This window comes from Anguilla anguilla, chromosome 9 (genome assembly GCF_013347855.1).
Source record: "Anguilla anguilla isolate fAngAng1 chromosome 9, fAngAng1.pri, whole genome shotgun sequence".
Classification (NCBI taxonomy): domain Eukaryota; kingdom Metazoa; phylum Chordata; class Actinopteri; order Anguilliformes; family Anguillidae; genus Anguilla; species Anguilla anguilla.
In genome coordinates, this window is record NC_049209.1 from 48,907,377 (window position 1) to 48,920,091 (window position 12,715).

At 40.5% G+C, this 12,715-nt stretch overlaps 1 protein-coding gene across 1 annotated transcript; it reads right to left on the bottom strand.

The window, feature by feature from the left end:
• Nucleotides 1-226: 226 nt before the first annotated feature.
• LOC118235300 (gamma-sarcoglycan-like) lies at nt 227-11,440 on the bottom strand. The gene is made up of 8 exons (XM_035432496.1): nt 11,245-11,440; nt 8,360-8,554; nt 7,493-7,594; nt 6,679-6,766; nt 5,280-5,399; nt 3,870-3,942; nt 1,070-1,193; nt 227-579 (listed from the first exon to the last, which is right to left on the bottom strand). The coding sequence occupies exons 1-8, from the start codon at nt 11,332-11,334 to the stop codon at nt 409-411; spliced, it is 963 nt and encodes a 320-aa protein (XP_035288387.1). The 5' UTR covers nt 11,335-11,440; the 3' UTR covers nt 227-408.
• Between the last annotated feature and the right edge of the window lie 1,275 nt (nt 11,441-12,715).

A 12,715-nucleotide genomic window follows, 5' to 3' on the forward strand; every position in this document is an offset into this window, starting at 1 on the left:
GTGAATACACCCTTGGGACAGAACTGCAGCAACTGAATTTTTCATAACACCCTGTAGCTTCTTTTTTTTATTCTGCAGTTTCCATATTATGCAATTTGCTTGTTTAATTTGTTATTGTTATTAAATTATGACATTTCATTTTTGCTCATATGTGCAACAACAAGAGAGTGCATTAAAATATTTATCATGAAAAAAAATAAAAAATAAATAACAGGCTGGCTACATATCGTTTTTGGACGTAGGCTATGCCTACCGCACATTTTATTGGTACCATTCGAAGTCCAGTCTTGCTGTTGAGATTTTTTTTTTTTTTTTTTTGGTATGTCTCTGAACAATATAGTTGCAATATTGCGACAAATATGTTGATAATTCCGCAGCTTCAGGATGTTCTGTCGGTTCCGTCATCCGCTAACAGTCCTGGCTGTTCTCGTGGCACGTGGAGCCCGCGCCGGCTGCAGACGCGTACAGCCTTCCGTCGGGACACATGCAGACTTCGTACAGTCCCCGGGTGGCTCCTCTTTTCCCCCCGGTGCCCAGGGGAAGTTTGGGCAGTCGCACGGTCCCAGCATCCAGCACCAGCTGCGTGGTGAGATGCGGTTAGCGGTTTAATCCAACTCTAAAGGAACCGGACACTGCGGTGAACTTGTTATTTTTGACGTGGAATATTCAGCAGACATTTAATTAAAAAATCTTGTCAACGGATGTTTATACTGCATGGTGCAGTAATTACTAATGAATATCAGTACAAATGTTTGCCAATATCGTCCCATTCATAGAACACTTAGATTTAAAAGCAAGATATGATGACTGGTATGGTAATATATGACTACGGTGTTATGTCAAAGTTTAGAAAAAAATGCAAAAATTCTATATATGTATTTTTTTCATTCAGATGCATGGTGGATCAGTGAAATTAAATGAATTCAAATGTGTTTGCAGACATTTATGATGAAAATGTTTCATCAGAAAAACAGTAAAATGTACACAACTGTAGTCTTGCGTCCACAAAGTGAAAAAATGCAAGCATTCAAAAATCATTAGAATTTGAGAGAATGCCGTTCTCTCTCACCATTCCGTCCCTGGAGAGCAGCACGATGTCCATGTTGGACACGGCCTCCGCACCTCCTGCCACAGCGTGGACGCTGACTCCTTTAGGAGCGTCCATGCTCAGGGAACGAGTGGGAGACTCCAACCTGAAACCAAAGAGGCAACAGCAACACAGGGTTGCAGGTAGACTTGTGAGTCAATAATATACGTGTACTTCCACTAAGGCCTGTATACACAAAGTGCCTCTGGGTAGAAGCGCTGATCTAGGATAAGTCATCCCTGGTCCAGGGTCCAAACCTTATACGTTCAGAGCTGAAAAGCTAAACTGATCCTAGATAAGTTTAGATCCTGAGACAGTTTACGAATGCGAGCTTCAGCCTTGTCTCTACTTTGGAAATCCTAGCAGTGGAGTTTGTTTCCCAGAAGCACCAGGAGAGGCTGTTCACAGTCTATGTTCTTCTGCAGACTGAAACCCTACCAGTTCACACTTGTATCTTGGTCCTGTGAACTTTGACCTCTGAGCATTTATTGTGGGATGAATACCCCTACTTGTGCTACATTCAGCACTATACCTTCATGTCAAACTTGTGAGGTGGTTGCACCTCTCTCTCTGATTTCTGCGGGTTAATTGACCCTGACGAGGGGCAGGTGTGTGAGTGCTATGGTGAGGTGATGGCACCTCACAGGCATTTGTCTGAGCTAATTGTCCCTGATGAGGGTCAGGTGTAGGAGGCCTATATGTAGCCCCTGATTTCTGGGGTTCAGCGCAGACTCATTGTTTGTCAGACTCTTGGTGTGTAGGGGTGTGAGAATTGGCAGAAGTTACCGTGTTGATCCTATTTGTCAGATTTGATCACTGTTTAGTTTCTTCTCGAGTTGTTTATCTCTTCACGCTGTGGAGGACATTTTGCCCTCGTCTCTTTAGTTTTCCTTTTGTTTTCTACCCGCCAGACTGCGAATATCCTTTTTCTTTTGTAAGTGACCCCACTCTGTTTTTCTAGTGGGGGTTTTCTTTCTGGGCAGCTACGCTGCGGCGGTGTTTCATTTCTTTTAGTTTTCTGAGCCCGCTGACAAGTTTCAGTGAGTGGAGGGAGCGATTACTTTGCTCTTTATTTGGTTTTTCCCCTTCCCTTTCTATCGCTCAGCGATTTTGTGGTTACCCCTCAGGGTTAACTTTTAGATCCCCTCGGTCCGCAATTGCGTCCCACCCTCCTCAACCGTGACAAAACTCATACACAAACTGTATCCTAAAGATCTCTCTCTGACCTACTGTGACCCTCAACATTTTGTTGTACATTTACACATGTAATTACTATCATTGGCAGTAATGACTTGGTTGACTTGGTATTATCTTGTCTCTTCACCTCTGCCATTTTGTAGGCGCTTTTATAAGTCACTCCGTATAGGTGCAATTACCAAAAAGCCCAAACGTGGTGTGCAATGCAATGTCCATTCCAATTTTGTCAACTCCGGAAATGAACTAAAATCCAAATTGTTCATTTAGAAACTCTGATACAACATGATGGAAATTTTCCAACGAATTGCTGGCATCTCAGTTAATTTACCGTATTGACAGAAGAGAGAGGGAACCGCGCCTGGTAATGGGGCCTAATTAGTCACAGATTTGCGTCGAACGCCAAAAACAACACTTTCGGCTTCATCCCCCCACCCCCTGAGGCGCACGTTCAGTGGCTCCTCGTAGTATATGCCCCCAAAACGCTGTTTTCCCGCCTAAACTCTGTGTTTTACACACAAATGTAACATTACAGTCGCTAACTCGAGCGGACCTCCTCGCTTATCTCCGAGGCATTCTTGGCTCTAGCGGCGGAAGCTAACAAAACAGCCAATTTAGCCGGGTCTCGCCGGTGTTCGCGCATACGTACGAACGCAACTACGACGCCGTGCCTGGTGGTGCCTGCCAAATCGTAAATCGATTAAGAAACATGATGCATTATTTATACTTAGATTAATTTGTAATTTATGTGAATTTATGTAAATGCTGAACAGATCTGAATTAATTAAATCAGCTGGCGGATAGTCGGAGGAGCTGGGGTGTGGACGTGCCACATCGAGTGCCAGTTTCCGAAGCACCGGGGGTCCTGTGAACAGCGTGAGCCAGGCATAGGGTATACATTATTAACATATTCCAGCTGTTGCTATGAGACAACTCGGAATGCTTTCAAAAACGTAATCCCGTGTGCTCGGAACATAGCTCAATGTCTCTGCGGAAAATCTATTTAATCTTAATTAGAAATGTAAATTTGATTTATATTCTTTTGAGCAGCACCCCTGATCTCTCAACCCAACAGAAAGCTAGGGAAACTTCAAAGGGCCTAAGATGCACTGATGAACCTGGGTTACATTTTTTTACCATCCGGATGCTGTCTTCCACCTTTTTATGAGAGTACTGCATCCTTGTTATGTTCCATCAGTTATTTGTTTGTCCAGAGCAACTTACATTGTTACATACTATGTATGTATCAAATCAAATCAAATCAAATTGTATTTGTATATGTATGTATGCAGTTGAATGATTACAGAAGGCCAACCTGGAGCCTAGTTCACTGACCATTATTCTACACTGCAATGCCCCATGACTGTGTAATACACACCCATTTTAACCCTTTGAAAAGCAGGTCTTCTGGAATTCTTTAATTTTTTAATTCTAAGTCAGTGTTCTAGAACTCCGTGGCATTCCAATTGCTAGTTGAGATTGTTACATCAGCATTAGAATGTTCAGTTAAGAACATTCTAACATGTTCTCACATATTTATCTTCTTACACCTTAAAGGCTTAAATACCCAGTGAGTTACAACACTTACCGTAAATCCTCAAAGTTTGCTGATCTAATCAGAGGTGTCTCTATCGAGTGCTCAAACAGAGCACCATCAGGCCCTGGTAAGCAAATAAACATCATCATCATCATCATCATCATCATATTGAGTATGCATATTGAATATGGTTTTTTTGGGTCATTACTGCTGTATGAGTATGAGACTGGTCGACTGGTAACTGACTTAAAAAAAAAAAACCATGAAATGAATTTATATATAAGGCAGCATATTGATTTTTTTTGTCAAAGAAATCTTTCGGGGAGTGGCTGCCCTTTCATTGTGGCTCAAAGAAAAAAATAAAATGGCGCACTAAAGCAATCCGACTCCCACACTGGCTGCCTATACTTCTTTGAATAAGATTAAAATGTATTTATATGGTATCTAATTATCCTCTAATGTACAGGGAGTAGTGCATACGTTTGTCTATGCTCTCCTGAATTTATGGCAGAGGTTGAAATTCATGCTGATACCTGTTGTTGCTCATGGATAATATGCAAACTGGCCGATATTACCAAATGTCACATGAGAATTACATTGAAATATGAAAATGAATATGAAATTAAATGGATGTGCAATTTAGCAGCGTTAAGGTGTGGTGGAGGTAAGCACTCTTAACAGGTAGTGTTAATGAGCTCCACACACTGGATTCTTAATACAAATGTAAAGCAGGCTGCCTTAATTAATGGATACGTGAGACCAAACACAAAAGCTTAATGCACACGTACAAGACTCCATCTGTCTGGGAACAAACAGACCATTGAACTCTACAGCCTGCAAATGACACTTAAAATGGTGTAACATTGCTCATGTAGTTGTCTCCATGGAGAAACTAAAGCCTCAATTTGCATTCAGGGCTGGTCTGAATGGACAAAATATTACCCTCATTCTTGGCAAACACAGGAACCATATCAGAGTATAGGTGTTATCACGATGATGCTGGTGACAAATTATAAATATCAACCTGGGAAAAAATGAAATCTTACTACTGTTACAAACTAAAATTCAGGCAATTCCTCCGGTTTCTCAAAGTCTCATGTTTAACTGTCTTACCTAGCATTTTAACTACAAGGATTATTTTGCTTAATTTAATATTCTATTCCTTGTTTTTAGAAAGCTCATTGACAGGTAAGTTTAAGAATAAAGAGGCTAAAAAGAATCCCACACACTACTTCAAATGCCCACATTTATTTAACCATTTGCACAATGTTTCGACCCATCCGTCTTTATCAGGATACCTGAAGTATATATTTCTATTTAGCCTATTAATTCAATTCAACAGCACACAGTGTAAGACATATATAACTGAGCTGACCCACAGCGCAGTGTGTAAGACATGTAAAAGGACACAAAGTGGCGCATACAGTCTGTTGGCCTGAGGTGTCTACTGACTTTACAGACCTGTGACTCGAAGTTTCTCTGCCCCCACCGCCACCCGACTGTCATCTGCAGAGAGAATCAACTTGCCCTTGTCCGACTTCACCTGGAGGAACTCAGCGTAGGCCTTCACCATCCGTGGAGCTACAGAGGAAACCAAGCAGCGGGACAGAGAGAGGACAATGGAAACATCTCAAACCAGGGCCGCAGCTATGAGCTATCAGGCTCGGGACAAAATATATATTATGTAACAAATTTACAAAATATACATTTGTGCTTGGATGGATGCTTTTAAAACTACAATTACCATGAATCAATTATATCCTCCTTCTTTTCCTTTTCCTCTCTGCATCTGCCTTTTCGTCCCTGAGATAATACTATTTAATTTTAATTGAAATTAATGTTAAATAGAAATCATAAACCTCAAACCAAACTAAAAGGGGAATAAAACCTTAAGGCTTTTTGCAGTAATTAAGTTTATATGCTATATTGTTTATCCTGCAAGGTTCGTCTGCAGAAGACCTCTCTGGAGTCCCGTGCTTATAGCCAAGTGCTGTCAGTTTACACTTATGGGGACGTTCAATCTCATCACTAAACAGTAACTGTCAACTTCAGATATCATACTTTTTCGGTATAATTTTTTCTTTTTACATAGTACTTTTTTTGTTACTTCAGTGACTGCAGGACTTCTCTGATGTTATAAAAGAATAGTTAACAAAATAGGTAGCGAACTGAAAATATGAAACACTATTATTTAATGTTTTATTAAACTCTTCAAAAAGAAAACCAGCACAGAGACTAAGGGCTAAATAAAGAGTTTGAGAAGAGTTAAATAATAAACACAAGTGTTTCATTTTCACATTGGCTCCCAGTTCCCCTGTGTTGCCCACTCATTTCTCATGATTTATCAAGTCTTACGCACTTCAGACTGTGCTGCCGGTCTTAAGTGTGGGCCCCTACTGGGCCTGCTGCCCTGAACATGTGTAAGAATAGAAACACTTTAAGGTCAGACAATGATTTAATTGAATGCCCGCCTACAGTTATACAGCAGCGTTGACCAAGCATTAGCAAAACTACGTCAGTATTCTTTAAAAAAATATGTTCTCATGCAGTACAGGGTAATATAATGGTAAATGGTAAATGGACTGCATTTATATAGCGCTTTTATCCAAAGCGCTTTACAATTGATGCCTCTCATTCGCCAGAGCAGTTAGGGGTTAGGTGTCTTGCTCAAGAACACTTCGACACGCCCAGGGCGGGGTTTGAACCGGCAACCCTCCGACTGCCAGACAATCGGTCTTACCTCCTGATATCCTGAGCTATGTCGCCCCATATAATGATATATCCGCTTTATCCATAACAGTATAGTTAGCATAAATATTGGTGTGTGTTTTTATCTGATCTGAAAGGGGTGCTCCCTTACCCACAGTAAGGCTACCCATTGCCCCCCCTTTTCCATCACGGGCACTGAGTGTCACATTTTGGGACGAGTGCACGTGAAGTGGGGTGTCCTGTAAAAAACAAAAGAACATACATTTCCTCATACATAATGCATGTAATGCATTTAATAATAACAAACAAACTGATATAGCCCCCTTTCAGTTGGTATTCCATGACTGGTGATCCATAATTCATATGTTTACCTGGCAGATCACCAGATCATTTGATTGGCCATTTGAATTTCATTTCCAGACAATGAAAGGGAAACATAGATTGTGTGAAGTAGAGGAATACATTTGTCTGTTTTTTTTTTTTTTTTTTAAGATGAAAGAAGTTTGCCTACACACCAGATCTTATTTATCAGTTTGAGTGCAGAGATGTAGGTTGAGTACAGATGCCAAAGCCTTCTTCGTACTGACTGTGTAACTGTAACCTGTGACTAACAGGCTGGTAAACAAAGATTAAACCAACAACACAAAAATATGAACTACAGGCAGCTCGACTGCAAGCCATCGGCAGTTAATCACAGACGAGGTAAACAGAGACAGGAAGGTGTCCTCGCTTGACGTGTGTCATTCCGAAAACGATTCCGATACGAATCTCTAATCTCTCCATGCCAAAGTGGAGAACTAGTCTCCAGCGCCTAATCAAACAAACATAGCATGATTCCTTTCTATTGTTTGCGCATAATGAGCAGCAAACCCAGATTTTCACTTAACTTCTAAGTACCTAGCAGTTATTCCAGAATGTTGAGATGACATGGAATCTGCAAGTTTGGTGGACCATTTTTGGCTCACCTCTCTGGAGTGAATTTCCTGGGCGTAGATGGAGGAGAGGAGTTCTGACACTCCTTGGAGACTCACCCCCTGTGATGTCACTTTCAGAAGCCCCATACCCTCCTGTCACAGAAACAGGAGATTAATGTTGCATGTTTAAAAACAGGTGCAAAATCCTAGTTCAGAAATTAAATCACCATTACAATATGTAGCCTATAGACATCTGCATCTTTTCACTTCCACATTTCCTCTTGTTTATGTCTATAATTTTTCAAAGTAGAGTACAGTGGATATCAATGGTTACCCTGGTCAGCATGGTGAGTAGTGACCACAACAAAAGGTGAAATTCAATGAGATAAAACAAAACTTGATATCCTTTTACACAATTTGGCAGGATGTCATTTCTACCCCATTCATATCATTTTGGTTTTCATTTTTTAAATACGCGTACAGGGGCTAGCAAAGAAGAAATTACAACAAATTAGCATAAAATTATAAGAACAGACCATTCAGCCTTTCAACCCACACAGCCTTGTTTCACTAGTTACCTACAGACTATAAGGTTTCCAGCAATGCATCCAGCCTGGCCTTGAATACCCAGAGTGTCTGGTGCATAATCTGGCTAGCTCATATCTTTGCTCATATTTTCATTTATTTAATAAACACTTTATTCCACAGGAGACCTCTGACAGAAGTCTACCTGAAAAGCTTTATGAGGTTCACTTTGTCAGTTCATTTCATGAATTTAAAAGCCACAATCAAATGCCCAATTAATAAGTCTGAAGAGGAAAAGCCTTTCTTTGCCACATTTACATTTCAAACCAGGAACCGATTTAGTTGCCCTTCTTTGTGCTTTTTTGAGCTGCCGGCTGTTCTGGCCTTACTCACTGTGTTGAGGTGGATCACTCTAAAGATCCAGATGGTCAGAGCAAAGTTCAACACCAGGACGGCGAGCAGGAGCAAAAGCACAAGGTGGAGGCAGCTTTTCCGCCAGCCCCCGATCCCGAACTTGAACGCACACCGTCCGCCCGTGTCAAGGACACCTGAGTGCCGAGTGAGGCTGTCACATTCCTCCTGCGCCATCTGGTGGAGATCAAGCGAGTGGAATCAGTCCAATCCCCAGCCTTCCAAGCCATACAGCATACTTGTATACAGTAAAACACTTTGTGTAACGCTAACTCTCATAGTGTTCATTTGGTCTCTCTTGGACTTAAAGAGTTAAATTAACACCGGGCATTGTCCTTTGTAATACTGAATTGATATTTTCACTACAGTGTGGTGTTCTGTTAAATCTGCTGTGACACTTGGTAACCAAAATTGTTCAGACTGTAGAGGAATCAGAAAAAAATATCATGTGGAATATTTCAGTATCTGCCACCAACACTGAGAGTATTAGAGAGGGAATGTTTAGAAGGATGCATTGTACACAGTAATCTTCACGAATCATGCTGGTTTATAGAAGGAATGGTTTATTTATTTATTTATTTATTTATTTATTTATTTATTTATGTGGTTGCCTGGTAGTAACTCTGTTAAATGCTAATTGTATAACTACGACCATGCTGTTACGTGGTATCACACAAATCTAAAAATGCCAAATCCTTCTAATACAGTCATCCAAAATCTGAAACACTGCACAGTAAAACGCTTAGTGCAAATTAACTTGTGCAGTGTACATGTGGTCCCTGCTGGACTCATATTAACTCTGTTAGAGTTGAATTAACACTGCACATTGTGCTGCATAATATTGTGTGTAGAAGTTTAATGTGAAAGAAAAAAGCAGACTAGAACATACAACAGATTTATTTCGTACATACCATGATGATAAACAGATCAAAACTAATTCTTTTTAGTTTATTTATCATACCCTGCAAACTCTTCAATTTCTGTCATACGTTTTTATCTTTTTTATTTTGTGAACAAACTAGTTTTTGCTCATTTCCATTCCATTGTAATAAACGCCTTCGCTTTAATGGACTGAAGGTAATGAGGCTCCATTCCCCTCCAGGCATCTGTCAGTTCCACATCACTCCATATTTATTTGATTCACAGATTAATCAAATGCACATCGGGGATAGTTATGTATAATGAATGTCATGGAAACTGTTATTTTCTAGGTTTCGGATATAACATAATAAATAAAGACCCTGTGAGCATTTGCTTGATCTTCAGTTCTTTCTTTGCACTTCTAAGCAGCACCCAACCAATGAGCTTCTGACTCAGTACTTCGGTCTTTACTTTTTACTAATTTCACTGTTAAGCACTTCTTTAAAGTAATACTAAAAAAGGTAAAAGTAAAAACTTTTAATTGATTTGTAAGCAAAGTGTGTGGGGGGGGGGGGGGGGCATCCTCAAACCCACAACTGCATTACTTGCTGTGAATGTCTAAAGGAGAAGAACAAATATCTAAAGAAGTCCTACATGGAAACAAATACTAACCTGTCACATTCACTGTGCAAATAATGTTGCCAAAGAACCAAGTTTGGTTACCATAGAGATGCCACTTGTTTAAGTGGCAGGATGGTGTTCGTTCTTTAGTAGGCATGATGAATGGCGGAGAGTTAAAAGAGAGGAGCGCTCTGCCCTTTTTCTCTTAAGAGCCAGGAGAAAACTCATTTCGCTCTCCCTGCAGTCTACACAGGACTCTGGCCCGTCAGGGATTTAGATAGAGAATATCTCTATCCACCATAAGACTCCTCTCCCCAGCAATTCTGTCACAGGCTCCGTATCGTGGACATGACGAATAGCCTCGGTCTACGTTGCTCTTAAGCGGTCTTGTGCAGAAAAATGCTAACCTTAGCTTAACCTCTACAGGGATGATAAGGACCACCTTCAAGTGTCCGATCACCAAGGACCTCTGTGGCTTGCTGTGATCTTCTACATGAAGAATGAAGGGAATTGGAACTCTATAAATATATTAGTCAAACTTCAATTGCCATAAAATATTAATATATTTCTGATGTATGATGAAGCCTGGCAGCTTCAATCTTTTTCTTATAATCACACATGCGCTGGCAGTTCTGGAAAGACAACACATGTTTTTAGCTTTTTATTTTTTGATAGTGGAGGAAAAACAATATTCAAATAAAACCTGAAACTTTGCCAAACAAAATGAATGTCAAAAAAGAAATCCTAAATATGTAAATATGAATTATTTTAAAATACTGATTATTGAAAACCGGGATGCCAGCTTTTCTTCAGCATACGTCAGTACACTTGAGTCAAGCACTGCTTTCTTAATTGATTATAGAGCTGATGCTTTAACTGGCCACGTGATGACCTATTAAATTACATTGCTGAGCCGTTAAAGTGATGCTCTGTTTACACAAGGAACATATTCAAAGAAGAGTTAAAGTTTGTACCCAGGATCTGTACCACCCAAATATTACCAGAAAATTGTACTAGAAGCAATCAATGTAAGCATATTTACTAATGACAACAATATCACTGCTCTCATATCAAGTTCGAACTTGAACACAAATTATAATAAAAAAAGAAACCATGGCAACACAGTATAACAGTATGACATGTAAATTACTAATTGCATTATCTTTTTAAACAGGCAAAAGGTACAACGGTGTGCAGTGAACTTTGCTGAATTTTATCTCATGCAAAAGGGTTTTCCACAAACAAACCGCAATCTTAACAAAGAAACTGGCAGAAAAAAATCGGGTTTTACTGGAGCTAACACCTTTTAGTAAAGCTTGAGCAAATCATGTTTTAAACGCATCATATAGCCAGTATAACTCAATGACATTTTTACTGTTGCCTACCGTGAACTCTGAGCTGGGAACGGCATCATCCACGGAAGCACTCCGTCTCGCGCGCACCATCGGCGCACTCCTTGAGTCTCTCTCGGGCATTTAGCCGCGTTCAACAAATTTACTGCTCCGATTAGGAGTCCGTGAGAAGGCTGCAACTCCGCTGCCGACAAAACACGTGGGTCTCCCTGCTTTCTCTCTGACTATCCTCCACCACTCTAGTGTCTGCATGCATTATAGGAAGGAACAACGGGAGACAGTGGTAGAAAGTGTTGCCCAGTCATCGTTGTCCAGCCACGTCTTTTATATAAATAATGTAGACTACAAGTGAGGGGTGCTATTATTTACACGAGGGCTGCACAACCCTGTTCCTGTCCTACTGTCCTGTAGGTTTTTATTTCAACCCTAATTTGGCACACTTCATTCTACTAATTAGCAGTTCTGTGTCATCTCTAGCTGTTGGATGAGGTTTACTCTGATAGGGTTTGAGTGAAAACCCACAGGATGATATATCTCCAGGAACAGAGTTGTGCAGCCCAAACTTAAGTTATTGAATAGTTTAAGTATTCTATTGGGGCTTCAATAAAGTTTTGAGGAACCTTATAATCACTCATAAATATTCAGAATTAAGGGTACTAAGTTCTGAACCCCTGCACAATCAAATGCTGCAGTTAGGTTGGTGCATTTCTGAGTTTCTAAAAGTCATCAGAACACATGCAAGAATAAATAAATGAAGATTAACTTTGTGTGAATTTTTGCTATCTGTGTATTGTGAAGGAATGGGTCACAGCATGTCTATGGTGTTCAATTGGCTGGCTCCAAAAGACAGTGTGGTCATTCTGAGTGAAGCACTGACGACTCTTAGGAGCCACAGGCTGACTGAGGAACATCACAAACACAACCTGACAGGAGGCATCAACCACAACCAGGTTACACCATGTTGACCACTGGACTCTGGCCACTGCTGACATCATAAGTTTTTTTTTTTCTTTTTTTTCTAAATGAGCTGCTTCACAGCTTTGCGCAACTTTCGATAATGTGCTCAAGTCTTGGGCCTGCCTGGTACATTCCAACCATGTAAACACTGGTATACCTGTATACATCTGTTTATACAACCAGTCAGTCTAACTGACGCCACATCCTCAGTGCAGTGCGGTTGCTGCTGTGTGTGGAATTATGACGCAGTGCAAGCAGGATTTCTTCTAAGAGTGTCGTTTTAATATTGCACCTATGCGCTGGAATATGTAGGTCTTCCATAGCCTGAAGGTGACAGACTCACAAGGAAAGGTACACAGCATGTGTGAACAGGTACTTTAAAATGAACCATTTTTAGCCCTGGCAGACTCAAAATGTCACAGTGAGTTAAGGTGCAGTGGTAAAGAAGTCTAGCTGCTCACTCACCACACATGTAAACTTTGACAGAATCTGTCAGTTTAAAAGCCTAGCGTGGATAATTTATGAAACTCGCAACTGTGAAGTGTAT

What these genes read in the sequence shown, in the direction of transcription:
- LOC118235300 (XM_035432496.1), bottom strand. Translation starts at nt 11,334, where the DNA reads ATGCCCGAGAGAGACTCAAGGAGTGCGCCGATGGTGCGCGCGAGACGG. An exon ending in GAGTGATCCACCTCAACACA is followed by an intron (nt 7,595 to 8,359) that starts GTGAGTAAGGCC and finishes TTTCTGTGACAG; the next exon opens with GAGGGTATGGGGCTTCTGAA. An exon ending in GCAAACTTTGAGGATTTACG is followed by an intron (nt 1,194 to 3,869) that starts GTAAGTGTTGTA and finishes CTTTGGTTTCAG; the next exon opens with GTTGGAGTCTCCCACTCGTT.